At 51.5% G+C, this 18,452-nt stretch overlaps 2 protein-coding genes across 2 annotated transcripts in view; one reads left to right on the plus strand and one right to left on the minus strand.

The window, feature by feature from the left end:
• Nucleotides 1-1,485, plus strand: part of Nub1 (negative regulator of ubiquitin like proteins 1) — a 28,064-nt gene extending 26,579 nt beyond the window's left edge. Inside the window, exon 15 of the mRNA XM_005367433.2 lies at nt 125-1,485. Within this exon, the coding sequence (XP_005367490.1) occupies nt 125-303 (179 nt within the window). The 3' untranslated portion in view covers nt 304-1,485. The remainder of the gene's footprint in view (nt 1-124) is intronic.
• A 1,114-nt stretch (nt 1,486-2,599) lies between these two features.
• Wdr86 (WD repeat domain 86) overlaps nt 2,600-18,452 on the minus strand; it is a 17,935-nt gene continuing 2,082 nt past the window's right edge. The window contains exons 2-6 of the mRNA XM_005367435.3: nt 12,135-12,276; nt 8,829-9,249; nt 5,715-5,850; nt 3,580-3,683; nt 2,600-3,468 (exon numbers count right to left, since the gene is read on the minus strand). Coding sequence (XP_005367492.1) covers nt 3,292-3,468; nt 3,580-3,683; nt 5,715-5,850; nt 8,829-9,249; nt 12,135-12,276 — 980 coding nt within the window. The 3' untranslated portion in view covers nt 2,600-3,291. The remainder of the gene's footprint in view (nt 3,469-3,579; nt 3,684-5,714; nt 5,851-8,828; nt 9,250-12,134; nt 12,277-18,452) is intronic.

The raw sequence follows: 18,452 nt of genomic DNA on the forward strand, positions 1-18,452 counted from the left end.
AGCTGCACTCTGCCAAGTTTGAGCTAACAGCAGCTGTGAGCCTAAGGTAGAGGCTACCAAAGGCACTGTCAGGGTTACAGGAGAGTCCTGTGATCTGCTTATCCCTGTGGTGTTTTCATTGCAGGGACCTCTAGTGCCTCAACAGATGAAGACATGGAGATAGAGGCTGTCAACGAGATCCTGGAGGACATTCCAGAGCACGAGGAGGACTACCTGGACTCAACTCTGGAGGACGAAGAAGTCATTATTGCCGAGTACTTGTCCTATGTGGAAAGTGTAAGGTCTGCTGCAAAGAACAACTGAACAGAAATTAGTGCTACATTTCTGCCTATAAATCTGTCGTTGCGAATGGTCGAATGCAGCTCTTCTTTGCGTTCCTCTTGCTTTTCAACGATTTTGCTCAGAGTAGGCTTTTTCCTCAGGTACAGGGACCCAGCATAGTGAAGAGAGGCTTTGTTGGGAAGACTGTCTAGAAAAGGGGATTCCCTGGCTCTGCTGTTTCCCTTCTGCCTCCCAGTCTGCATCTCTAACCCTGTCACTGTCAGTTTTCCATCAGAACTGAGGAGCAGGCTTTCCAATGGAGGCAGGGTGGTCTGCAGAGAGACGGGGACTCTGTCTCCTGTCTGCCTCTCACTAGCCCTCCTGTCCTGCTGCCCTCCTCCGCACTGCCCTGCTGTGCAAGCTTACCTCAGCCCTTGCTCACCCTGCCGCACCCCTTGACTCTTCGTTCCAAGTGCTGTGGGCGCAATTCCACACCAAATGGTGGCAGATACCTTGATCTTGAAATGTCAGTGTTTGTGCTCTTAGATCAGTAAAAATCTGTACTTAAAATTCAAGGTTGCAAATCAGAGTTTCTGTAAATTCTGAATTCCTCATACAAAGTGAAAGTCTCTTATTAAATCGAAGTTTTAAATGCTAACCGAAACAATTTTTTAGTTTACATTTTTAGATTGCTGTCAGAGAAAACTCACTGATAGCTAGAAGACCTGAGTCTGAGATGTGCTTTCTCAAGTCTCTTGTTGGGTTTTCTATAGCTGGGTCACAGAACTGTTCCTAGAGGGGCCTGTCAGCCTCTGGTTGGTTCTTCCTGGGTATGGACCGGATGGATACCCTTCTGGCACCCAGGGCATGGCAGCAGCCAGGTGTGAAATGAGTCAAGTACCACTGTGTCCCTGAGACCCTAGGGTCTCAGTGCACCTGAAGCCTTGACTAGGCTGAACAAGAAGAATTGTTTCCTGCTTTTTTTTTTGATTGCATATATTTATTTGAGGGGGGGTAGGGAAAACATGTCATGAAGAAAACTGGGGTTCAGAAGACAACATGTAGGGATTTGTTCTCTTTCCACATGTGGGTACCAAGGACTGCACTTAGGTTGTCAGGCTTGGTGGCAAACCCCGCTCCCTGATGAGTCATCTCGTTGGCCCCCTTACTATTCTTTGGAAGTGGATGATATTGATGGAAATAAATGTGGAGAATGCAATTGGATGTCTTTGGCCTAGCTGCAGTGAGTTGCTTCCCAGTTGTTCATACGATCATTCCATTCTGTGTGTTGGGGGTGAGTGGAGCATTACCCTCCAAAGCAACAAGAGGCTGGCGTGTGGCTCTGCAGCAGAGCCCTGCTGGGCCTGTATGGGTTACACCTCCAGCATCAGCAGGGTTCAGGTATGACCAAGAGTGAGTCCCAGCAAGTGTGCCTTCACAAGTGCAGGGCAGGTGGAGTTACCTTGAAACTGCTGGCCGACCAGGCACCATCCTGGGCATGGTGCCAGCTGTGCTCTCTGGATTCCCAGCTGTTTAAATGCTGATGGAGAACACAGGGAGCCAGGGCATCGCTGCCATGCCATCAGGCCCTGACTGCATGTGTCTGCCCGCAGAGATGCACAGTGTGGGCATGGGCAAGCAGAACCAGCAAGATGCCCTTGCCTGGATAGGGTATGACCATAGCGAGGAGCTGAAGTGGATGGTTAATGGCCACCAGAGTGGGGTTTGAGAGAAATTCTCCTTAGAGTCAAGAGAATATTCCAGAGTTGCATAAATTGTTATGGATAGGATTATGGGGAAACGGGGTGAGAGTGACTCAGGAGTTGGGGGAGATGGTTTGGGTGCACCAAGAGGGTGTGTTGGAGGAGAGGAATGAGAGTCTGCTGAGACTTTGTGCAGAGTCCCAAAAAGCAGGTGGGGACTTAACTAGAGGTGGCAGAACAGGCAGAGTTTGGAGAAGCAGGGCAGGCATGGAGCGTGCTTATGGGGAGTGAAGTCAGTCTGAAGCTGATGTCACTGATCCTGATTACATTACTTGAAACTGTCTTATGTTGGTTAAAACTGCCATACCTGTCTATTCTCCTGGCCAACCGGACATGTGTCCTAGACACCTGCTTCCTCCTTTTAAAAGGCTAAGCAAGCCGGGCGGTGGTGGCGCACGCCTTTAATTCCAGCACTCTGGAGGCAGAGGCAGGCGGATCTCTGTGAGTTCGAGACCAGCCTGGTCTACAAGAGCTAGTTCCAGGACAGGCTCCAAAGCCACAGAGAAACCCTGTCTCGAAAAACCGAAAAAAAAAAAAAACAACAAAAAACAAATAAATTATACATGTATCTGTTGTGTTCAGCTATGTGCAATGTGGGTACAGGTGCCATGGAAGCCAGGAAAGAGCATTTTATCATCCAGAACTAGTTATAGGTGGTTGTGACAACCCAGCGTAAGTGCTGGGAACCAGACTCTGGACCTCTGCAAGAACAGTACATGCTCTTAACCACTGAGCCACCCCTCCAGCCACCAATGGCTCCTGCATGTGTCCAGTGACTCCACCACATCTGGCATAGTGCTGGCATTTCTGCACAAGACCAGACTTCTCCCTAGCTGTTCATTGCCAGACCTTGACAAAAAACTCCTGGATTAATGTCCAAAAATCGGTGGGTACTCCAAGGTCCGGTCGGGCAGGCTGGTTGGAAGAGTGGTTCCTTGCTCTCCAGCCTCTCCCAAGGTCTGTGTAAAAGACTTTGCTTCACAAGCCTTGTTAACCAGAGGGGAGATAACCCGGGCCAGGTATTGGAGGGCACATACGTGGCAGGCCAAGAGGCCTCCAAAAGGAAAACAAACAAAGAACGTAGAACACTTTGACATGTATTTGAGTTCTTCAGGAGGAGTCTGTGACATATAACTTGTCAATGGCTCTTGTAGAAGTCCCATTTCCTCAGCAGAGAGGGCCTGGCAGCATAAGACATCAGAACTGGAGGCAGGCTGGCTGAACTTCCTGCCTGCAATCGCAGACTGACCACCTCCTCTCCAGGTACTCAGGCCGGCTGCAGGGGCACTGGGGCTGCACAGGCCACTTTATTGCTAAAGAGGCGTGATAGGCTGCGCTTGGCTGCTGGTCTGCGTGGTGAAGGTGGCACCGACTGGAGTCCACGTACATCCCAGAGACGCAGAGCACCATCATGAGATGCTGTGTAGAGCACCTGACCATGGACCTGTGGGCAGACGGGACAGCTGTCAGCCATGAGCAGACCCCTGGAGTCTTCGCCCATGGGAAGCCCCTTGCTTCCCTGGGGCAGTATGGAGCTGGGTAGAGAGAGTCCTACCTGGAGGCAGTTGATGACAAAGGTGTGGCCTCGGAACACCCTCTGCAGCACTCCTGATTGGGCATCAAAGGCCCGGGCGCAGGCATCCCCACTGCCTGTGAACACTGTGGACACACAGCAGTACACTGGACCCTTCCTGGCTGCCACCTCCCCAGGAATGGGACCTCCACCTGCCCCACAGAGACATCCTAAGGGTCAAATGGGAAACATCTGGAAGCCTTCTGAAGGGAAGCTGGGCTCTCAGTCCTGTGAAGTCAGGGAGGACACTGAGGGCTCCGGGACACCTTTGCTGTGAAGATACCTTTGCATAGTCTGGCTGCCATGCCTTCCTTGACTTAAGTCAGCTTGTGCTGTCCTGAGTGGCCCTGTGCCAGGTACCCATCTTTCTTCTCTGCCTTGTTTCTAGGACACCACATTCTGCAGGCTCTGCCCTGCCCATCCGTCACCTGTCCCCATCCACCCTCCTCAGGAATGTGGCCTTGAAGCAGAGCCTAGACCCCATCTGTCCCTCCTTGGGGTCTTCCTCTGTCATAACTTGGTGCGCTGGCATCAAGGACACCACGGTCTCTGGAATACCTGCTGAGACAGATGGCTAATTGTTATCTCAGTTCCTGCTGCAGTGGTGGGGGCCTGCGATTTCTTTTTAATCAGTATTGATAAGGCTGGCCACCTGAAGTAGTCAACTATGGGGATTTGGTGGTTCACTCACCATCCTACGCTGACTTCCCCAGAAGCTATCCTCACACACACCAGGAGGCCAGCAGTTCACATGGTAGACAATGCAGGAAGCATGGAGATGATAGGCACACAGGGCCTTTTAGTGAGCAGAGTGGCTCAGGTGGGGGTGGGGGAAACTGTAGGTCCAGCTAGGAGGTAAGGATGCTGGGCCATACACCCTTCAATACCCGTGGTGAGAGGGTGCTCCTGGGTATCAGTTCCCAGCAATCCTACTTGCTTAGCTTTAACTGACACCTTGGCACAACCTAGACTCACTGCAGGGAAGAGTCTCCTCAGTGCAGAATTATCTAGGTCAGGGTAGCCTGAGTCACATCCTGGTTGTGACTTAAGGTAGAAAGACCCTGGATGTGGGAGGAGCTTCATGGGCTGGGCCCTGAACTGCAAGAGTGAGCAAAGTGAGCTGAGGGAAGCAGACAGCACGGGAGCACTGGGAGCACTCTTTTCTCCTCGTGCTGTGAGCTGAGGGAAGCAGACAGCACGGGAGCACTCACTTCTCCGTGTGCTGTGAGCATCTGACAAGCTCTGGCTGCTATGGCCTCCCTGCAACCCAGATTTGTAAGACAAACCCCTTCTTCCCTGTGTTGCTTTTTATCTGACTGTGATAGCAACAGGAGAGACCCCAAGGCCACCTTGTATTTGCCCCTCTAGGCTGCTTCGTACACTCTCCTGCTTTGGTACATACTTGCCCTTTTCTTAAAGCTTGAGGGTGCACAGGGCTCTGGGGAGGGAGTTTCCTTGCTGGGTTTCCTCAGTTCCTTCCTTGCCTCTCCCCAAACTCAGCAGCAGGGTCCAGCCCCCATGGGGTTGCTGGGCATCTTGAGAGTAGACAGGGTCGGGAGCAAAGCACATTCAGTAGTAGCCTTGTTGGCAAAGAACCAAGATCTGTCATAGTGAGAGCCTGTGGAGAGTGACTTCAGCACAGCTGTGCCCGTTGCCACCAAGAGGAGGCCAGCTGACAGTGTCTGGGGGCTAACCACTCTGTGCTCAGTTAAGAGAGAGATCCCTGACCAGGGAGCAGAGCTATGTTCACACTAATGTGTGGATACAGGAGGAAGGAAAAATAACTTCTCCACGTCAGGCTAACTCCTAGAGCATTTCCACTGGGAAGACACTCGTAGGCCCAGCCTTATGGGAGTCTAACAACTGCTTCTCTTAGGGGCTTTCGATAGACAGCCATCAGTGAAGCTGAGAATGTGATGAAGGCCCAGATGTGTGACCATCTGAGACCTAGGAGACAGCTTCCTCCCTACCCAACGAACCATTCACCTTCAGCCCCCTCTAAAGTGGAAAGGCAGCTGGGCTCAGGGACAGCAAACCATGCAGGCATGGGAGTCAGGAGAGGAAGGTAGGGTGGGCAGACTGGTGTGGCGTGGGCAGTGCCGGGACAGATCACTTACAGGTGCCTGCATGGTACTTGAGGGCGCTCACACTGTGTCTGTGTGCCGGAAATGTGCGCACCCTCTCCCCAGTGTCAGCCAGCCAGCACTTGACAGTCCTGTCTGCACTGCCCGTGTACAAGAGCCGGTCTGTGAGCTGTAGGAGAAGCAGAAGAGCCAATCCGTTGACCTTGGTGGCCAGGTAGCCCTCAAATCATTATCTACAAGGTAAGGAACATTGGCAGATCTCAGTGGGGAAAAGCAGGATGACTCCGGAAGGTACTCCCCACCACCCACACTCAGTGCTGGCTCCTCTTTCCCTGGGGAACCTGAGCTCAGAGGGCAGAGCCCTAGAAAGCCCAACAGACCCCAGACAGAACCCTGCAGATTCCAGACAGTGCCCCCTCACACGCAGACAGAGACCCCTAATTCCCATACAGCCCTGCAGACCCCAGGAAGAGCAGCACACTCAGGCAGAGCCTCTCCCCTGGTGCTCCTCCTCCACAGACTCACTAGTAAAGCCTTGGTCCCCAGCTGAAGTCACTCGTGAGCGGTAGCAGAGCCTCGGGAGAGTCAGAGGACACGGGGAAGCCTTGTCACTCAGTGGCAAGCTCAGTGCCCAGGCATAAACAGAAGCCCTCTGCCCACACACTACCCTCACCCACAGCATGCCCCCCAGGACTCCTGCTAAGTGGGAACACAGTGAATTATGCTCCAGATGAGGGTCATGTCACCTCCATACTCAGCCCCTAGAGTCCTGAAAGGCTGCTGTCACCAGTGACGTCTGTTGGGTGAGAGAATTGGTGCCCAAGACTATGAAGGCTGATAGGGTATATAACCCCAAACACTGCAGCAGAGGCAGTGTGTTCAGGCCCTCCTTGCTCTCCTAAAAGCTGAAAAACGTTCTGTCTCTAGAAGAAAAGGGTTCGTACCACCAGAGACAGGAACTCAGCTCAGAAAATACACAAACCTAGGTCAGTCTTTGGGGTTCTTGTCGATGTTGTTTATTTTTGTGTGTGTATATATGTGAGTTCGTGTGTGTGTGTGTGTGTGTGTGTGTGTGTGTAGAGAAAGACCGGTGGTCAACCTCTGCTGACCCTCAGGCATCCTGAGTTCACTAATTATGTTAGGCTGATTGGACAACATGCCATGGGGATCCACGTGCCTCTGCCTCTCCAGAGCTGGGATTACAGGCACATGTCCGCACACGCCCCCACATGCAGCTTTTCTACATGGTTCCAGGATGAACTCAGGTCCTCAGCTTGTGCAGCAAACCCCTGAGCCATCTCCCCAGCCCTCCCTGTTTCTGACAGGATTTCACTGTATAGCCCAAATGGCCTTCAGCTTCCCCCCTGGCTTCCACAGCACCAGCATTCCAGGGATTCTCAATCACACTTAGCTCAGACAGGCTGCTGCAAGTCCTTTTCTCTACCAGGTCACTCCCCTTTGTCTGGATAGATTTTCATGAATCTTCTTTAGGCAACTTAGTGTCCATTTTCCTACAGAGCTCTCCACTGCTGAGTTCTGAATGTATCTCCCACAAAGCATACACTGGACACTTTCCCCAGTGCAAGAGTGTGGGGGTGAGCCAGGGCTGGGCGTGGTGACACACACCTTTAATCCCAGCATGAGCAAGACAGAGGCAGGTGGATCACTATGACTTCAAGGTCAGCCTGACCTACACAGAGTTCCAGGATAGCCAAGAGTACACAGTGAAACCCTGTCTCAAAATCAACAAATAATAAATAAATTAATGAGTGTGGGGTTGGGGATGCCTAATAGCAGGTATTTAATGAGCTGGGGTGTGGTGGTGTGTGCACTCAGGAAGCAGAAGCAGAGGAAGCTCTGAGTTCAAGGCCAGTCTAGTCTACAGGGTGAGTCCCAGGACAGTCAGGACTACAAAGAAAAACCTGTCTCAAAAAACAAAAACAGAAAAGACAAAACAAAACAAAAGGTGTTTAGACCATGAGAACTCTACCAACTCCACTTGTGAAAGAATTGAAGGACTCATGATGCTGTGAACGGGTGGGCTGATGGTGTGAACGGGTGGGCTGATGGTGTGAACGGGTGAGCTGATGGTATGAACAGATGAGCTGATGGTATGAATGGGTGGGCTGATGGTGTGAACGGGTGAGCTGATGGTATGAACAGATGAGCTGATGGTATGAATGGGTGGGCTGATGGTGTGAACGGGTGAGTTGATGGTATGAACAGATGAGCTGATGGTATGAATGGGTGAGTTGATGGTATGAACGGGTGAGCTGATGGTATGAACAGATGAGCTGATGGTATGAACGGGTGGGCTGATGGTATGAACAGATGAGCTGATGGTATGAACGGGTGGGCTGATGGTGTGAACGGGTGAGTTGATGGTATGAACGGGTGGGCTGATGGTATGAATGGGTGAGTTGATGGTATGAACGGGTGGCTGATGGTATGAATGGGTGAGCTGATGGTGTGAACGGGTGGGCTGATGGTGTGAACGGGTGAGTTGATGGTATGAACAGATGAGCTGATGGTATGAACGGGTGGGCTGATGGTGTGAACGGGTGAGCTGATGGTGTGAACAGGTGAGCTGATAGTATGAACGGGTGAGCTGATGGTATGAACAGATGAGCTGATGGTATGAACGGGTGGGCTGATGGTGTGAACGGGTGAATTGATGGTATGAACGGGTGGCTGATGGTATGAATGGGTGAGCTGATGGTGTGAACGGGTGGGCTGATGGTATGAACAGATGAGCTGATAGTATGAATGGGTGGGCTGATGGTATGAACAGATGAGCTGATGGTATGAATGGGTGGGCTGATGGTGTGAACGGGTGAGCTGATGGTGTGAACGGGTGGGCTGATGGTGTGAACGGGTGAGCTGATGGTGTGAACGGGTGGCTGATGGTATGAATGGGTGAGCTGATGGTGTGAATGGGTAAGCTGATGGTGTGAACGGGTGAGCTGATGGTATGAACAGGTAAGCTGATGGTATGAACGTCTGGGCTGATGCTCTGAACAGATTGGCACTAGGAACTACAGCTACCGATGGCTTTAATGCTATGAATAGTTTGAAGCGATAAGGCCCTCCTCTTCCCTTCCTCCTACAGAAGAACATGCAGTCTGGCAGCAGCTGGACAGGTCTCACCTCCAGACAGATGACAGAGCCCTGGTGCTCTCGGAAAACCCGCAGCTGCTCCCCACTCAGGATGTCCCAAGCACGGACAGTGGCATCGGTGCTGCCTGTGAAGGCCGTGTGGCTGGAAACATCCAGCACCAGGCACAGCACTGCGCCTGTGTGGCCACGAAGGGTCTGATGGCAGCAGCCACTGGCCACCTGCCACACCTTGGCTGTGTCGTCCGTGCTGCCGGTCACTAGGAGCCCGCCACCCATGGCTGCCTCCAAGCAGGGATCACTGGGCAGGTCCTTGGGGGCAGAGTAGGCGAGTGTCAGCACACAGTTGCGGTGGCCCCGGAACTCCTTGGACACTTGCTCTTTGTCCACAGTCCACACCCGTGCTGTCCGGTCGTAGGAACTGCTGAAGAGCTGGTCGTTTGCAACAAGGATCCTGTGGGTGAGAGGGGAAGGGGTCAGGCTCAGAACACTTAGGGTCAGAAGAATCCACCTAGCCTTGGCCCTGCAACTGACACAGCATCCAGGCTCTGCCCTGTTCCACACTCACTATCCAAGGTCTAGCCCTAAACACCACACATCCACCATGTCTCCCCCACAGCCACGCTCCCATTTTCAGGTCTTCTTCTGTGACAGACCTGCAAGCCTGACCTTTAGCCCAGCAGGGATCGTGTCTCTGGCACATGCATTCACATAACAGTCTATTCAAGCCAGACACATCAGAGGAAGAGGGGACACAGAGCGTTCTGTTTATAATAGGAAAAAGCCATTCAGAAGGATTGCCTTGAGTTCAAAGCCAACCTGGGTTACATGGTGAGTTTGAGGCAAGCCCAGACTATAGAGTGAGACCTTGCCTCATAAAACAAAACAAACAAAAACAATGGGGAAAGTCTAGGGCTACCTGAGACCATCTGGTCACCTTGGGAATAGTCCAGATGCAGCAAGCAGGCTGGTAAGGCCACTCCAGAGTACCTACCTTGAGGGCTGCAAGGAATTTCGAAGCCCTTCTGCCACTGTGGCACTAGACTGTGCTCAGAGGCGCAAGAGGCAAGCTGCAGTGGGGGTGGGCCTCTGCTGTCTGTTCTGCCAGCACATCCCACAGGAGAAGCACTGGAGTGCCAGGGCACAGACCAGACTCCAGTCACATGACTAACGGGGGCAGGGAACTCTGGAGTGAGGTATCAGAAGGGGCATTCATGCAGCAGGCTGGTTTGCCACTGGGTGTAGGGGAGGGCTAACTGTTGACAACCTGCTGTCACACCGCTAAATGCTACCACCTCCCAGAAAAACACACTTGTCCTCAGAGAACTTTGCACAGACCTTGCAAGGGCCTATTTACACATGACATTCTTGCTGGGAATTCTTGACTCAGCACAGGTGACATGCAATGTGTGTGAGCTTCATGCAGACCACCCTTTGGTATCCCTATTGTGATCCCAGCACTCAGGAGACAGAGGCAGGTGGATGTCTGAGTCTGAGGCTAGCCTGGTCTACAAAGCAAGTTCCTGATCTGTTGAGAGTCAAAGAACCCCCTTGACAAGCACCTATGATGTTCTGGAGGGGAGCTCTGGAGGCACTGGGGTTCTCAGGTCAACTTGATGAGATTTAGTATCGCCATGGAAACAAGCCTCTAGTACATCTGTGACTTTGTAGATTAGGTTAACTGAAGTGGGACACTCCATCCTAAAGTAGGTGACATCATCCCATGGACCATGGAGAAAGTGAGCTGAGCACCAGCTTGTCCCCCTCTGCTCTCTGACTGAGGGTGCGATGTGCCCAGCTGCCTCCTGCTGCCACGCCTTCCCCGCCATAGTAGACTGGCTCGCTTTATTCCTTAAGTTGCTTTTCCTCAGGGGAGGGAGAGTACCATTGAGAAAAGACACTAACCCAGGTGTTACGTGGCCCTGGGCAGACGTAGCACGATGTACAGTAGGGATGTCAAAGGATGGTTTGCATGGAGCTCACACACATAGCCTAGCTCTAAAAACAGACGTGAGTTCCAGGCTCTCGCCCATTTGGGAACAGTCATCAGCGTATGTACCTGTGTGTGTGTTTGTGTGTATTCTGTCTAAGAATGTGGATTGGACATATATCATGCGTTCTGTGAACATTTCTATGTACATGTGCTTGATGCATCTCAGTTATGTGTGTGGTTGTGTATATGTGTGTTTATGTGAATGTCTTGTTCATACATGTGCATGTTACGTGGATGCTGTATGTACGTGTATATCCATGTGCTGTAGTGTTATGCATATGTGAGCATGGGTACTCAACCTTGTCCAACGTAGTTTCTGCCTTGTTTAGAGAAGCTTGTGACAGCTCCTTGGTCGGCACAAGATGAGAACAAGATGGTATCTGAAGGCATGAACTCTGGCCCACCTAGGCTGGCTTCTGATTGCTGCCTCAGCTCTGTTTTTGTGTAGGGGTGGGGGTTCTGAGACAGGGTCTCCTGTAGCCAGGCTGATCTGGAGCTCATTCTGTAGCCCAGGCTGGCCTTGGTCATGGATACTGCACTACCTCCGTTTCCCAAGTTCTGGGACAAGACACACAAGTTACCATGCCCAGCCAATAACAGACATCTCTCTGGGGCAAGGCCAGCTGAACTGTGGGAGCTGAGTTCTCCCTAATCAACCACCTCCTGCAGACACCTCCAGACTGTCGCCCCAGCATCCGACATGGCCTCTGGAGCTTCTGTGAGCTAGAGTGGCTAATCTGCCTGTCTGGAGGCCCACACAGCACTCAGGGTCGCCTGGCTGCAGTACATCCTTTCCTCCGTGTCCACACAGAAAGGCCCTTGGGTGTTTCCCAAGTAGGGCCCCTCCTATCAATGTGACTTCAAGAGTCCCTACGCTAGGCATCCGCTTGGAACTTGGGAGCCCAGGGCAACTATCGCGTGTCATAAAAATAACACGGAGTCGATCCAGTCAGCAAACAAATTTCCACTGCTCAGGTCCAACCTAAATTCAACAAGGGAAGCATTCAGATCCTAAGGAAGGCTGGGAGACCTTCTGTAGCCACACAAAAGGAAGTTTTTAAAAATACCACCGGCTTCCTCCTTCTCTGAGCCCCTGCTCTACCATGGAGTCATGTGAGCATCTCCTCTGGAATTTGCTCCCGGTGGGCACTACAGCCCCCACACCTCCCCACAGAGGGTCAGTCAGGGTGCCTGGCTCCCAGAGGAGTACAAATGAACGTATGTTAATGATGCCTCGCTCCTGTGGCTCCTCCACCCAAACCCCAGCTCCCACAGGCAGCTAACTGCACTGCTCAAGTCAGTCCTACATTTCTGTCTTCTTGCTTCACGCCCCCGACCCGGCTGACCTGTTCACGATGGATGTGTGCCCTCGGTACACCTGCAGACACTGCCCGGTCCTAACGTCCCACCTCCGGATGGTGCAGTCAGCACTGCAGGTGAAGGCGGCTTCATCCTCCAGCTGGCAGAAGGTCACATAGCTCTCGTGACCTACAAGGAGAGGAAATGTGAGCTGGCCAGGCTCCAGCTCTTGTTTTCCTATGTTTGCAAGCAGATCAACGAGAAAGAGCAGGAGAGCATGAACTTCGGCGGCAAGTCTGGAAGAGGCCAGCCCTCCCCTCGGGCCTACAGACTGGGATCTTACTTTGTAGCCTAGGCTAGGCTTGAACTCACAATCCTTCTACCTCAGCCTCCAGGGTGCTCAGGTCCCAGGAGTAAAAATCACATGTCCAGTGAGGCTGACCCTTTTGTGATTTTTAAACCTGTGTTTGTGTGTGTATGCATCACACACACGCATGCAACAAATACATACTCGTGTGTGTATAAGTGGACACATGGAGAAGAATTGTCTGGCCTGCTCTGCCACTTTCCGTGTGTTCCCTTGAGCTAGGCTGAGGACAAGGCCCAGTGATCCTCCTGTCCCTGTCTTCCACAGTACTGGGTTTGCAGGGGAAAAAAACAACCCAGCATTTTAAACATGTTCCAGGGAACCTGAATTCAGGCCCTCATGCCTGAGCAGCAAGCACTCTGGCTCACTGAGCCATCTCCCCAGGGACATGCTCCTCCTTTATTTTGAGACTTTTTTCACACAGCCCAAGCTGGCCTTGAACTCATGACTCTGCTGAGTCTACCTCCCACCACTGGGATTAAGAGTGTGGGCCACCACACCCAGGTCTTTCATCTCACTTGAGAATCTCCATTTCATAGCTGGAGTCAAGCAAACAGGAATTTTAGCAATCTCCCAGGAAGGATCAGGAGAACTTTTTTTTTTTTGTCCTGGGTTAAGCTTAGCTTGGAAGTGCTTGACTTCCTGGGTTCTAAGAAACAGAATTTTGAGAGGGAGAGCGTGTGCCAGGCTGCTCTGGAAACAATGGGAGGATTAAGTAAACCCTTAAGAAATGGCAGATTGTGTTTCTCCGAAGACACAAGTTGATGAAAAAGCTGAGGGCAAAACACAGCCCAGACTTTTGCCAGAGTTTATAAATATTTTTCTCAAAGTTGTCAACAAACTTTCCCTGAGACCAGTCTGCCTCACTCTCCCTGGTGCCTCTAAGGAGCTGAGAGACCCCGAGAAAAGCAACCGAGGTGTTCCAGGCCTCCCGGGTACAGGCCTCCCTAATGGCTTGGCATGGGGGTTACCTCCCATGGCCCCCTCGTAACTCTGGATGGGCATCGCCACCGTGGCCCCGAAGGGCCTTGAGCCAAGGCTGGCAGAGGCCCAGAGCAGCTGCTCCGGCAGCACCCAGCCGCTGACCTTCCATCTACACAATGGGTCAAGTGCAGGACCATGAAAAGGCACTTGAGAGCCACGTGTAGCTATTGAATAATGGCACCCTGATTTTGTGGAACTTTGGACAGAGCCTGGTTGTTGAGGACCCGAGGTGTGGGCAGCTTTATGGCATGTTAGGGACAGAGGGATTGAACACACAGACTGGAAAGAAAAGAGGCAAAAAATGAAAGCAACAGTGTTCAGTGTGAAACATCCTCGTCTCTTACTGCAGGCCAGGCTGACCTGCCGGCCCCTGCCCTCCGCCCTCTGCAGCCAGGCACTGAGCCAAGTGAGCATCCCACAACACTCAGCCCCAACAGGCAGGCCCCTCTCCAGTCTCCTGGAACTCACTCCCCAATCAGCAGACACACCCACTTGGGTTATGGGTCAGAGCCGCCAGCAGAGGGCCTGAACTCTGTTGTGCCTGTCTCTTGTCAGCCCCCAAAACCCGCACCCCACCCCAGTACACTTACAACCGGTGCCATCAAGAGACAGATGGGTCAGACCCAGGGCTGGCGGGGGTGACCCCAGAGGGTGGGAGGAGCTGTGTCTGCCAGCTCTGGGCCTATCACCTCCTGGGACCTCAGCTTTCAGCTGTTGGAATTGTGCAGAGTAAGCAAAAAAACGCCAAGCTGAAAGTAAATATTTTTGAAGGGATAAAGAATGCAGATAAGACCTAGTTACTGCGTGCAGAAGAGCAGCCCTGGGGACTCCTGCTAAGGCAGCCTCCCTGGGCACTGAAGACTTGCCAGGATCTGCTGCTTCCTCTGCACACAGGAAAAGTGACCCAGGACCCAGGACCCAGGGCTGCAGGGGACCCCAACCACAACAAGCCTCAGACAGTGTAGAAAACGAGGCTTCTTTTCCCTTTTTGTGCCCCAGGGTCACCCCAACTGTTACTTGGTGACAGGAATGGCACTACTTACTAACATTTCCTCCCCCCACCCTCGGAGTGCAAGCAGGTATTATAACTTGTGAAGAAAGGGAGGCTTGCCAGGTGGCCCCTAGACCTCCGACTTCCAGGAACTTTCACACCTGGGAGACTAGGCTGAAATGTTACCCTGGGCTCTGACACAGCGGGCTGCTTCAGGCTGCCTGTGGCCCTCTCAAGTCAAGGTCCCCATGCCCCAGAGGAGCCTTCTCCACAGCTGCCTCCAGGCTGTTGTAACTACAGCTCCCCTGGGAGAAGCGATGACCAAGGGCTCTACTTCATATGTATACTCTGTCCACTTTATAGTGTCGCTTTCTTAGATGCTTATGAGTTGTCTTCTGTAGAGGGCACCAGGATCCCGTCAGGTGACATCTGGTCCCCAGATGTGCCAGAGTGGACACTGTCCAAAGCACCAGGACTGTCTGCAGGCTGTCACTCAGAACTGGAGATCAATCACATCAGGGCTTCCTAGGTTTCTGTGTGGCAGTCAGGCCCATCTGTCCCCAGCTGCCACCTATCTAAGTCCGGACCTATTCCTTCAGCGCCAGTCCAGCCATGGCCCTCCCCACAACCTCATCCACCACCCTGCCACCCTTCTCCTTGGCCTTCTGAACAGGCCACAGGGAACCTACCACTCAACCAACAGTGGCCTCCAAAGTGCTGTCCCTAAAACAGATGACATTTTCATGGACTTCTTCTTTGAGCAAATATTGATTTGCCTGTGTGGAGCAGCCCTCCTCTATGCCTTGTAAGGGCCTGGATAGACAGCTCAACAGTTAAGAGCACTGGCTGCTCTTCTAAAGGACCTGGGTTCAGTTCCCAGCACCTACAAGGCTGTTCATAACTATCTGCAGCTTAGTCCCGTGGGTTCTGACCTCTCTTGTGGCATCAGGCACACATGTGGTACCTAGACATGTACGCAGGCAAAACATTCACATATATAAGATAAAAAAATAAAAATAAAATTTAAATGCATGATTTGTTAACTCACAAGAAAAACAAAACAGCCAGGCGGTGGTGGCGCACACCTTTAATCCCAGCACTCAGGAGGCAGAGGCAGGCAGATTTCTGTGAGTTCGAGGCCAGCCTGGTCTACAAGAGCTAGTTCCAGGACAGACTCCAAAGCTACAGAGAAACCCTGTCTCAAAAAAAGAAAAAAGAAAAAAAAAAAGAAAAACAAAACAAAAAAATGAGTACCTCATCTCCTCATTGAGCCCCTACCTATATGCCACTTTTCTCCCTGACCCTCTCAAGGCCAACAGTTAACTTGGCTTGGGCCCTGTCTCAGGCAAGTTCCCTCCTCGAGCTTGCAACCACGAGTGGCTCACAGGGCAAGCTGAGGCCAAAGAAGGATGTGGAGCACCCACAGTAGGCTAGAATCTTCGGGCCAAGTCCCTTCCTCAACTGGGAACCCAACAGGGCAGCACAGACCTCTCAGGCAGTTTTCTCAGGTCAGATCCAGTGAGCACTAGCTTCTCTTCCAAGGGGCATGGGTTCTGTATGAACCCACATGGTGGCTCACAACTATGTATAACTCCAGTTCCGGATAGTTGATGCCCTCTTCTGACCTTCTTGGGTACCAGGCACACAGCTGGTACACAGACATACACTTAGGCAAAATACCCATACACATGAAATAAAACTTTTAATTGAAAAAACTGCTGTTGATCCTAGTCTATGAAACTGAACCACATAGTAAAGTATACAGACAATATGTCTTAAAATATAAGGTGTGAACTGGGCTGTGCACACCTTTAATCCCAGCACTCTGGAGGCAGAGGCAGGGGGATTTCTGTGAGTGTTCAGAGCCAGCCTGGTCTACAGAATGAGTTCCAGGATAGCCAGGGCTACACAGAGAAACCCTGTCTCAGAAAACAAACAAACAAAAAATGACCTCCACCCAAAGAGACACTTGGTGTGGGAGAATTGTCTGTATTCTGTCAATCATGTTTTAAATAAACACTGATTGGCCAGTAGCCAGGCAGGGAGTATAGGCAAGACAACCAGAAGTAGAGGTGGGGCAATGAGAACAGGAGTATTCTGGGAAGAAGGAAGCTCGTTCTCCAGTCCTGCCCAGATCACAGAAAAAGCAAGATGTGACCTACGCTGCCAAAAAAGGTACTGAGCCATGTGGCTAACATAAACTAGAATAATGGACTGGTATACATTATAAGAGCTAATACGAAGCCTGAGCTAATGGGCCCATCAGTTTATATTTAATATAAACTTCTATGTGATTCTTTGGGGCTAAATGGCTGTGGGAACTGGGCAGGACAGAAACCCCAACAAACAGCAAGCCCTCATGTCTACAGACACTGACTGAAAAAGCTAATAAAAAGAAAAGGGTGGGGGAGGCTATGAAGATGTCCAGAGCCCACCACATGAGCTTGAAGACCTGGGTTTGAGCCCCAACACGCATGTGAAAAGCCAGGCATGCTGATACATATATGTGCGCTTGTAATCCTAGAGCTGGGGAGGTGGACAGGGTAGCGTCCTTAGAGCTACCAGCCTACTTGATAAATTCCGGGTCAGACTAACCCCTCCCCACTTCCCTCCCAGCCCCCCCATCAAAAGTGAATTTCTGGCCTCCAAATACAGGTTCATACACTTGCACTCATGTGTGCCAAAAACAAAGGGGGGTGGCGGTGTATATATCGATCCTACGAATATCTCAGGAGAAAGTGGCTGGGGAGAACTTACACTTTCTGGGAGGAGGGGGCACAGAAAGATACCAAATAGCCACATTGATTCATGCAAGCTCAGTCATAATCAGGATCTTATAGTAGAAGAAATATTTTTGTCCCTTTTATTCTGGCACAGTTGTGAAATGCTAACCTTTACAAACAGAGCCTCAAAGTCTTAACCCTGGCAAGAATCTCCAGCAGCCTTGACTGGGAATCTCCAACAGTTTGCCCTTCAGTGGGGTGGCTCCCCACTAGACTGGGTTGGGCATCCCTCACTGGAAAGTTAAGTTAGACTGCTTTAGATTGACGGGACCCTCAGCTGTGAGGGCCATTAAAGCAGGTGTGAAGGATGCTTGCTAGGTGTCTGTCAGAGCTGGGTGAGGGCCCTGGAAACTTGGCAGAACTCCAGAGCTGCCCTGGGACAAGTCACTGGGCCAGAACCAGTCCTGGAAACCTAGAGTTTGGGAGGAGAAGCCTCCTGGACAGACAGGAGTCCAGGGCAGCTCGAGTCCCAGGCATAAGCGTTTCACAGGCTAACTGTGCACTACAGCCACCAAACAGCAACTGGAAACACCCACCAAGCCTGGCACCCTGCAGAGCCTCTAATTTCAGGTATTTGGGGGGTGGAGGCACAGGATCTGGAATACAGAGGTTCAAGGTGTGTGTGCTGACTAGTTTTACGTCAATTAGACAATAGCTGAAGTCAGCTGAGAGGTGGGACCCTCAAGAAAATGCCTCCAAAAGATCAGACTACAGGGTATTTTCTTAGTGGTTAATGGGGGAGGGCCCAGCCCATTGTGGGCTGCTGGTCCTGGGTTCTATAAGAAAGCAGGCTGAGCAAGCCACGGAGAGACAGCCAGTAAGCAGAACCCTTCAGGGCCTGTGCATCAGCTCCTGCCTCCAGGCTCCTGCCCTACTTGAGCTCCTGTCCTGACCCCTTTCCTTGATGATGGGTGCTATAGAAATGTAAGCCTAATAAACCCTTTCCTCCCCAACTTACTTTGACTGTGTTGTTTCATTACAGCAACAATATCCCCAACTAAGACAATGACTTTGAAACTTGAGGGTGGCATTAAACCTTGCCTTAAGAAACCAAAATCAGCCGGGAAGTGATAGTGCACGGGAGGCAGAGGCAGAGGCAGGCAAATCTCTGTGAGTTTGAGGCCAGCCAGGTCTATAAGAGCTAGTTCCTGGACAGTTAAAGCTGTTACACAGAGAAACCCTGTCTCGAAAAACCACAAGAAAGAAAGAAAGAAAGAAAGAAAGAAAGAAAGAAAGAAAG

The sequence above is a fragment of the Microtus ochrogaster genome, unplaced genomic scaffold, assembly GCF_000317375.1.
Source record: "Microtus ochrogaster isolate Prairie Vole_2 unplaced genomic scaffold, MicOch1.0 UNK18, whole genome shotgun sequence".
NCBI lineage: Eukaryota > Metazoa > Chordata > Mammalia > Rodentia > Cricetidae > Microtus > Microtus ochrogaster.